This window comes from Mesocricetus auratus, unplaced genomic scaffold, assembly GCF_017639785.1.
Source record: "Mesocricetus auratus isolate SY011 unplaced genomic scaffold, BCM_Maur_2.0 Super-Scaffold_100008, whole genome shotgun sequence".
NCBI lineage: Eukaryota > Metazoa > Chordata > Mammalia > Rodentia > Cricetidae > Mesocricetus > Mesocricetus auratus.
Window position 1 is genome coordinate 48,058,636 of NW_024429192.1, and position 10,559 is coordinate 48,069,194.

The 10,559-nt window shown below is 41.8% G+C and overlaps 1 protein-coding gene across 1 annotated transcript in view; it reads right to left on the reverse strand.

The window, feature by feature from the left end:
* The window catches only part of Drd3 (dopamine receptor D3), a 56,740-nt gene extending 47,364 nt beyond the window's left edge, over positions 1 to 9,376 (reverse strand). The window contains exons 1-2 of the mRNA XM_021229872.2: positions 8,955 to 9,376; positions 1,176 to 1,479 (exon numbers count right to left, since the gene is read on the reverse strand). Coding sequence (XP_021085531.2) covers positions 1,176 to 1,479; positions 8,955 to 9,016 — 366 coding nt within the window. The 5' untranslated portion in view covers positions 9,017 to 9,376. The remainder of the gene's footprint in view (positions 1 to 1,175; positions 1,480 to 8,954) is intronic.
* Positions 9,377 to 10,559: the final 1,183 nt, after the last annotated feature.

Below are 10,559 nucleotides of genomic sequence, written 5' to 3' on the forward strand. Positions count from 1 at the left end.
GAACTATCTCAATCAGGCTGCTTGTTTTTCTTTCCTTTCTGTTCCTTCTATACCAATTCATTTACTTTCTCATGTGCCCCCCACTTGTACTTATGAGTCTAATTTTAGTACCCAGTCACTCTTTAATACGGGTACTAGCATAGGCAGTCTGTGTTCAAGGCTTTTACTCTCCCGTGATATGTCATACTTAATTAACTGTCACCTTCACTATTAATATTAACTGAAATATTAATTTGATGAATCTTAATTTCTCTTAATCATAGCATCATTTTGATCCTTCATTGGATATCTCTTTAGAGTGACACTCAGTGCAGAGGAGAAATATTAATAGCATATTAAGGCGTTTAAAACATCTCTTTAATAATTGCATGTTTTCCTGGTAAGGGTGCGTGTTTCTTGAACAGATGTAGGCACCCTGATTTCCTTGTTAGCAAATGGATGTTTTGTCTTGATCACCTTCTAACTCTATTTTCACCTTTAAATGAAAATACTTCCAAATTTAAGAAATGCTCCTCCCAGAATTAATTCTCTAGAGTTTGTGCTGCATTTTCTGAGTGGTGAGGGCTTTTACTATTAATGTACGCATGGGGAATTTAAATTTGAAGGTTTAGCCTGATACTTTGGTAGCAGAATCTAGGGAGAGCCATCAGCCAGGAGTAAAGAACCAAGATGAAGGGCAGCTGAAACAGGGAGGGAGAGATAGAGGGAGGGAGGGAGGGAGGGAGGGAGGGAGGGGAGGAGAGAGAGAGAGGGATGGAGGGAAGGATGGAGGGAGAGAGGGAGGGAGGGAGAAGGGAGGGAGGACTGCTCTATTTACTGATCATTCTACCATTTCTCTCTTTCACTAGAATTTTTCTCCCCCTTGCCCCATACTCCCTCATCACAGATACATTGAGCCTGACTGAAGATGCTCAGAATGCCCCTCCATCACTAGCACATGGCTGGTACAGACCGTAATTTTAGAAATGGTCCCATCACTGAAGTCCAGCCCCAGAGCCACAGGCATAGAAACATTCCCAGGCCTCTGGTTCCCGTGAGCTTCCTCAGGTATCAGCTGTCTCACTAAAGGGAGAATGCCAGCAGGTTTTCCTTCCCTCCCTAGTCCCCTGAGCACTACAAGGGGTATTCCGAATCTTTTCCCACTGCAGAGCAGTGCGTACCATGAGCCCACTTACCTCCAGGTACACTACCCAAGGCATCACCAACGTGGCCACCAGCAGGTCTGCAACAGCCAGGCTCACCACCAGGTAGTTGGTGGTGGTCTGTAGGGCACGCTCCCTCAGCACAGCTGCACATACCAGAGCATTGCCAAAGATGATAGCTAAGATGAGTGCACAGTAGGACAGGGCATAGTAGGCATGTGGACGGGCCCGGTTGGCACCTGTGATATTCTCTGCCCCACAGGTGGAGTTGATGTGGTTGCTTATCTGGCTCAGAGGTGCCATAGCCCAGACAGAGGAATGTGACACCAAAATGTTTCTAGGGAAAGACAGAAAACAACGTGGGTCAAATGAGTTTCTTTTGAGGCTGGGATATGCAGATACAGTTTAACATTTCTGTGTCTACAAATATTTGTGGAACATTTCCTACATAATATCAGACAGTGCTGTAAGAACTAGAGCTACAGCTAGGAACAAAACAGATAAACATTTCCTCCCTTATGAAGTGTCTATGGCGGCCGGGGGGGTGGATATAATAATCATGATAATTCCTGTTCAGTGATAATATGCATTTTGGAGAAAAGTAAATCGGAAATGGGAGTTGGGGAGTGGTTGAGGATAGTGCGTCTGTGGGTGAGCATTTGAAAATGATTTCTAACTGGCATCATCAGGAAGCCTTCATGGATATATTAGCAATGAAGTCAAAGCAGGCAGAGATAAAGAAGCAACCAACATAGACACTTGGTAGAGTATGGTCCAAGCAGAAGGAGCAGGGGTGCCTTGGGAGGCTGGGGTGTGGGGTGAGTGGTAGGAAGGCCAGCACAGCTGGAGTCTAATCGAGTAGAGGGAGGTGAGCTTTGAGAGTTTGTGTGTGTGACTAAAAGAACCATATTTGCACTGTGTAGCATGAAGCTGCCGCATGTGAGAATTCTCCTGGCCATTCCGCTAGGACCAGAGACATGCTATTCTCTCTGAGCTTCTGTTTTCTCTTCTATAAAATGTGGAATGATAGAGCCTGTTTCCTAAGATTTTCACTGCAGGCATTGGAAATAATTCCCAAGGCAGGATTATAGCTCAGAGGCAATGTACACAAATCACAGCCCTGGGTTTGAGTCCATCCCCCCCCCCACAAAAAAGAACAGAACTTTTTTTTTTAATTTATTATTTGTTTTTGAGTAGGGTCTCCATCTGTAGCCGGAATAGCTTGGAACATTGTCTAGGCTGGCTTCAAACTAAGGTGATTCTACTGCCTTAGACTCCCAAATGCTGAGATCACAGGCACGAACCACAATTACTGGCTTATAAAAGAACTGTTTTGTGTGTTAGACTTTGGAAGCCAGGCCTTATATACCTCAGATACTAAGCAAGTACTGTGTTGACTTTTTTTTCTTATCAGTCTGTTCATCTTAGTTCCCCTTCTTTTCAAACTTTTAATAAAAATGTGTGTGTGTGTGTGTGTGTGTGTGTGTGTGTGTGTGTGTGTAGGTGAGTGTAGTGTAGCATGTGATGTTTGAATGTGTGTATGTGTGAGTGCATGTTCCTATGTGTGAATGTGGGGGCCAAAGGACAGTATTGAATCTCCTGCTCCATTTCTCTTCACCTTATTCCTTTGAGATAGAGTTTCTCTCTGAACATGAAGCCAGGCATACAGGCAGAAGCTCAGAGACCCTTTCATCTCTGCCCCTCACAGTGCATCTGGCCACAGCCAGCTTTATGTGGATGCTGGAATCTGAACTCTGGTTCTAATGCCTGTGCAGCAAATGCTCCTACCCACCAAGTCATCTCCCCAGTTCTCACTTCCCGTTTTCCCTCCTCCAATCTCTACAGATACATATCCCCCTCCCCATCTCTATTAGTCTCTTGTAACTTCCTTCAATATCCCATTCTCTCACATATTTTACACAGGGAATGATGGATTTCAGAGACTAGATTATAGAAGAAAATATTGAGTGCTTGAGCGTAGTACAGTGTTTTTTATGGGAAATCCACATGTAGAATTTTATTTGAAAGCTCCTAATCTTAAAACTTTAGTTACCATCTGAAAATGTTTAATCTCTATAAAGCCCACTAGTACCTACCAATATCCATGGGCCAATAATGAGTGGTTTTCAATCTGTCTTAATCCAGATCAATGTCCTTGCTTTCCAAGCAGGGAGATCAACCCCAAAGACATGAGGAACATAGTGTAAGTCCTATGCTTTCTATAGTCTTCTAATTCTTTTGGTTTTCCCTTTTATCATTGGAAGCTATAGCAATTACCTTGGTACCATCCCACTGGGGAAAATAAGCCCTCAAATCATACAGGGTCGAGTCAGAAGCAGTGGCGCACGCCTTTAATCCCAGCACTCAGGAGGCAGAAGCAGGTGGATCCCTGTGAGTTTGAGGCCAGCTTGATCAACACAGTGAGTTCCAGGACAGCCAGAGTTACATAGTGAGACTTTGCTTAATATGTATGTATGTATGTATGTATGTATGTATGTATGTATGAAGAAAGTTTGGGTTCAGAGTGACAAAGACACCTGAGTTCATTAGCTTCACCAATTATACCAGTTTGTAGGGACCAGACCTACAGAAACGACTCTGGGTTCTCAAAGCCATTATTTTCATGTTCACGTGCATGAGAGACCTCACACCCAAAGAAAAGGCCTGTGTGCTGAGGATATCAGTGCACCAGGGTCACATGCTAGAAAGGGGGCTGGAGTCTGTGACTGTGACCCTGAAACCCAGGTAAAAGGGTTTCCTACTTCAGTCTCTAGGGCCACTCTGGCCTTGTGCCAGCCTGAATGCTGTGTGCCCCCGAAATCTGTCAGCTGAAGTCTTAATTTCCTGCATGGTCGAGAGGTGGGAGTTTAGTGGGAGCAGAAGCTGGTGGTGGTCAGGGTTTACTCTTAATCTTGCCACTTACAGCTCCGCTAGAATGAAACGGTTAGCTTAATCATGGCTATCATCTTACACCTCATTTGAAACATTTCTGTCTGAAACAAGTATTAAAATGAACAAATATTAGAAAAGGGTGACCAACTTGGAATGCATTCAGAGAATTACTTTAAAGTGTTCTTTACCCCAGCACATTGTTTGCAGTCAATATATTTTTTAACACATAATAATAATTCTTGGTAATAATTATAATTTCCTCATTATTAGGAGAAGGGTGGCAGCTACCCTGGAGATAGCATGGCTGCTGCCAAGAGCTTTTGGAAAAACACAGCGCTTTTGGTTTGTCAAGGATATTCTCCTTCGGAGGCAGACTCAGGCCCATAATACCTTGCCTTTCACAGCTGGGCCACCGTCAAGGAGGGGCCAGCATCTCCTCTTTCTCTGGAGTCTGCAGCAGCTTAATGAAACCCTCACTTCCCTCACCTGTCAAGCGATAAGGGAAGCAGTAAACCATGGGATTCCTGTCACCATGTTTCCAGGCTTTGTGCTTGGCCCAGAGAGTTGACAGCCACTTAACATGGGAACAGGGAATGTCAAGGGCTGATTGTAAGAAGGGCGGTCCTCACTTCCCAAAGCCAGTTCTGGACCTGGTGTCGGAAGCACAACTACATGGATTTCTGGTTTGTACTTTCACATTGCACTACTTCCGGTCTGAGATTCTTCCTAGCAGCAGGTGGGTAGACATGGTTGTTCCAGACTTCTGGGTATGAAAGTTAAAAGGAAGCAGAGATGAGGGAGATATACTACATAGCTCCCTGCCTCTTGGCTAATTATTTCCACTTCTTTCCCCTTTTTGAGTTTTTTTCCTTTTAAAGGAGGATTTCTTATACAACTCTGAGCTGGGTCATTTTTCCCCTCTTTATCCTTCTGATAGATGTGCTAACAGATAGTAAACTCATCTTAGGATGAAGCTGGGAGTCTGAAGAATTTATTAACTTAATAATCACTCTCCAAATAATTCATGATAGACCAGTTGTTTCATCAGCAGACTGAGGATAAATCATGCCTACTTCATAGGGTTATTGTGAAGACCAAATGCAATTATATGCTTAAAGCCTTGGCACTTTGTACAACTGGGCAGATAATTCTTTGTTTTGCAGGAAGTCTTATGCATTGTTGATGGTTAACAGTGTCCTTGATCTAGCTACTAGTTGTAATAGCCAAAGACTGGATGCTGCTCAGTCTCAAATGGGGGAAGGAGCAAAATACTCTCCCACTGGAAAAGTGTTGCTCCAGTGTGAGACCTAGTGTGCAGCTTTTAATGTTAACCAGAAGGTGTGAGAAGGCAAAGGAAAGAAATAAGCTGCCAGTCACCTGATGGACTTGTTGACTAGGAGATTACTCGTGACTGCGACGGAGAATGGTAGGAGTTAAGAGTATATGGAAGGTGAGAAAGTAAGGAAGGGAGGCTGAGAAGTTGACTTAGTGGGGAAGAGCATTTGCTGGGCTGGCTTGAGGGTCTCAGTTCAAATCTCTAACACTCAGTTAGAAATCTGTATATGGCTGTCAGCCAATGTGGCTCCAGATTCAATGAAGAGACTCAAGGGAGTAAGGCAGAGTATGACAGAGTAGGACATCTGACATCTTTTGATTTCTGTACCACGTACCACACATGTGCTCATATATTACAAATACCATGGGGGTGGGGGGGAGGACAAAGGCTAGAAGATTACTGTTAGCCTCTGTCTCTTAAGATACACTACATACAACATTGCTTATGAATTTTAAGAAGATTGAATTTCATATAAAGTATGGATTCATCCTGGTCTTTTTGGTATGTTCTAGCCTTTTTAGGATGTTTGTGCGATGTAGTTTAAAAGCCAGAAGAACAGAATGGATAAGCTCTCTTTATCTGGGACGTATATCCTGCTTTGCCCATGTTCAGTTCCTCAGGGCTCCTGGACAAGGTCTCACACACAAAGTCTCACCAACATGACTGTTTGACATGAGCTGAGAGAGGACTACAATAGGCATGCCAAAGAGGATGGGGGGAAAGCCCACAAGGCCTCAGCACTACACAAGGAGCGCTAGGCAACCAACGAATGCTGAGAGCTGGAGAAATAGTCTTCCCCAGGGAAGAACACACCAATTGTTTATCCAATACCAAATGGTCGGCCCTGAAATCACTCATGCAAATAACATTATGCAGACTGAGCAGGCTATATATACATGTACACAGATGCATATAGCAATAATTATTGAAAAGAGAGGCTGTGAATTTTGGAGAGAAAAAGAAAGTAAAGGGAGAAGGGAGAGAAATGTCAGAGGGGTTAGAGGAAGTAAAAGGAAGTAGGAAATGATGAGTTTATATTATAATCTCAAAATTAAAAGAAATACTTAAAAAATTTACATGATTAAACTATTTGCTCCTTTTCCTTAAAGACAATGAATTAATAAAACCCCAAACATAACAAAACCAAATACTTTGAGTATTTAGCCTCCTTCCAAAGACAAGGACTTCTGGGATATTTCTTGTGCGAGGCAGACACTAATACTTCCCATGTGACATTTGTTAATGTTTACAGTATCTCTTGAGGGAAGATATGGGCATTTTCCCTTTAAGTATTGTAACAGAGACACAGAAAGGTTCAGCAACTTTCTCAAGATCATACAGTGTGACTCTCTGTCTGATCTCCATGGAATGAACAATCTGTTCTGTCACATCCTCTCCGCTGTGACACTCTCACTAGAGGCCAACAACAATGGGGCAGAATGACCATGGACCAAAAATCTTTAAAACCCAGGCACCGAGGAAAGGACATAAGCATATACACATTGAAGAGGTTCATTTCTCCTCAACCAGGAGAAAATGAATTCTTGTTTGTATTCCTTCTCCCTGCCAACGATTGCACAGTGTATGGTGTGAGCCAACCTCTGATTGGGGCTTCTCAAGTTGAAAACTCACAACCTACTTAGTATGTCTATATGGTAGAAATCGATGCTGGGAGTCATTCCTAGGTTGAGGTGGAGTTTCCCTGAGCCAGAATGAATCAGTGACTTCCATGACATATCAGCTTTCACATTCGAGGTCCCAGACATCTGTTGTCTTTTCACTAACAAACATGCTGAGCTCCAGTGTCCAGTTTTTCTAGCCTTTGCTTCAACTCAGACTTTCCAGTTGCCTGATAAAATTAATACTTTTAACAGCTAATACTTATAAGCCTTATCGTATTGAAATTCCCAGACAATATGAAGAATAAAGTAGGTGTTATTATCTTCCCCATTCTTTAGATGAAGAGATTGGGTCACAGCAAGATTAATTTCTAAATGAGACCATAAACCAGTGAAAGGTGAAATTGATTCAACCCAAGTTCCTGAGCCCAGAACTTCTGTCCCGAAGTCCTCCATGATGGAGGTGAAGCAGACAAACCTGAAGTGGAGATAATGTGAAGATCTTGTATGTTCAGAGTAGCTTGTGCACGTCTCCTTACCCAGCTTTTTAAAGTCAATGCAGGTGTGCACTGCTCACAGAGCCGGTGGGAGTTATATTGTCATTATTATTAGAGGTAGTCTTTAGCATTTCTATGGTGCTTTATTCTTGCAAATTGCTCTCTAATTCATTTCATAATGAAGATTCACAAGTGCATTGAAGTATATAGCATATTTAAAGATTTGGATATATTTACATTGTTGATACATAGACAGAGGAAAAGCCATGGTTGGTTTTACTGAGATCCATAAGCTAGCATAATACAGTTCTTTTTTTTTCTCATTGAACCTGACCAATAAAGCATGCTTACTTTCTTTGACAATCTTCCAAAACAGATGATTTTGTGATCCTAACCAGAGATAAAATGGGGAAATACAGTAGACCAAGTCACTATTAATGGATAGCAAACCTTAGTGCATTAGAAATTAAATCTTATACTGGGTAGACTCTATTTGATGTTTGACATATTGATTGTTTGATTATAAGGAGACTTCTGGTAGGATGTTATATTTACTTTACTCAATACACTTGTCCACCATTAGCCATAATTATATACCCAATTATAAATAAACAAGTGTCTGAGTAGGAATTTCACATTATCTCTCCTTTTGGGTGCTACAAGATCTCAAGGCCAGGTCAAATGTCTGTCTTTCATTCTTGCCTAAGGGCAGAGAGTTGACCTTGTAGTATTAGTAAGCAAAGGACTTTACCTGTAAAGTACAAACAGGCATGCAGAATGTGTTTAGCATCTGAGTTTCATTTTGCTATTGCTACATTACTGTTAGTGCATGCATCGAGATGGTATTAGATTAAACTAGATGCATTAAGTGGCACAAGTGCCTAATTACACAAACTCTATTGACCCAATAAGCCACGGTAAGCAATGGAAGTCCCACAGTTAAACAATGACTTCTTCCGAGTCATATACCATCACTGGAGAAAACACACACAGTCATCCTTTCAAGAACTACATATCTCTGTTGTGATAATTGGATTCTGACTTGGGAGCAGCTTGACTTTAAATAGATTGAAAACGGAGTTGCTCTAAACCCTCGGCCCTGCATTACTGAGGTGATGAAATGGGGAGTTTAAAATACCAGACTCTGACAATTAGGTAAAACCCTTAAGAGGAATACAGTCAACCTCCCTACAACTCCCAGGAATAATTACTGGTTTTTATTTTCTGTCTTTTATGTATGCTTTGATATAGATTCTAGAGCCCATCAGGACACAGTTGGACTTGGGGGCTGGGGTAAAAAAAGAGCAGCTCCAACCCCTTAATGAAATGAACACAGCTTCCTCGGGGTTCTATGTTTTAAACCCAGAGTAGCTCGGAGATTTAATGCATGTTCTTAGAGAACCAAAGCATTCCAAGCTAATCAAATAATCTTCCACTAAATTAGGAATGAAAAGAAAAATCCACTTACCCTGAAAATTTCTTCTGGTGTCTGGAGACCGTAGAGTTTAGCACCTCAGTTCCTGAAGCCATTTACTGATGGCAGACACACGGAAGCAAAGCAAACTTTGCCTTTCCCAGGACACAGAAACTATGGAATCATTTCCATACAGAAAGAAAATCACCTGGTTTTGCCTCTGAGGTGGAAATTACTTGTGAACTACTCTTGCAGCTTTCCTATCAGATCTCACTGCTTGTTTCATAGCTGCTTTGCCAAGGCACCCGTGTTCCCTAGAGCCTCTGGGAGGGACCCCACTGAACGTTGTTTGGGTTAGCGGCTCAGAAGCTCTGTCCTTGGTGCTGAGAGAGATGGAAGTGTTGCAAGCTGGATTTCCACCCTGCTTGCCTCTCTCCCCTCCGTGGCTCGACCTGCTTCAGTACTGTACTTTTCAGTACGTGTATTTCTCCCTCAGTGCTCTTTTTAAACCCGGTGTTACCACTGCCTTTACCTTTATGCGTTGATTTCTCTTGACTAACTCACTGTCCTCAAAAGCGTTAACTGCCTTTCCAGCTTTTGGTGGGTGTGAAGATATGGTTCAGAAGGAAAAGATCAACAAATGGATACCACAAGCAGTTAATGGAAATCAGTACACTTTAAAACACAATTGACAGAATAATTAAATTTGGAAGTGTGTGCTGTCTGGGAAAAGGAGGTTAAAGGGAATGTATTGCAGTAGGAGAAACACTGAGGCACTGATACAGCTCACGATGAAGAAGCCAGCTAATATTGTGAGCAATATTAAATGTTTATTTAGCAGGGTTTCTTGTTTCCACAGAAGTTTACAAACACTTGTCAATTCATTCTTTCTGCTTGTCCATGGCATATGTTTTTTTCCTTCCTATTTTCTTACCATTAATTTTTAAACTCTAGACATATGAGCTAATTGAGATACAACTAAGGGTAGTGTGAGTGGACATCAGTACTAGACCTTAGATACTCTTCATTAATGTCCACCTCTTCAAGTAACTCTTTGTCATGGGAGCCTAACTACTTCCTAGTCTCTTATTTCCAGACTTTTCTACCTTCAGACAGGGTTGTGATTCTTTGATTAGTTTCTCTGCCATGGAGTTTGGAAGCTGAACTGAGTGACTACTTTCATACAGAAATGAGTCCCCATTGGATATGATGGAGACCTCTACTGCCTAAGAGAGATGGAGCCACAAATCTAAACACCATTCGGGGCAATAACCATCATTTATTGAGCATGTACTATTAATTCACTGCTTCTTTTATATTTTTGGTTGTGAGCCTAGCCTTTAATAGCTGAGCCATCTCTCCAGCCCTCACTGCTTCTCTTAATCCTTTCAGCAACCTTACATAGTAGACATTATTTTCCCCTGCCTCATTAAAGACTGAAAAAAATCAAGGCATACAAAAATAACACAATTTATGAAGGTCACTTAGCTAGCAAATGGATTTAATCATCTTAATTCTCTAACCTACTATGGTAAGATTTTACTATAGATGAAAAACTTAGTTTCCTGAGATGAGTGACAATATTTCAGAAGAAAAGTGGTTACAATGGCTGTAATAATAATTGTGCTGCTTTGAGAGGGGAATGTCCTCAATAGGCTT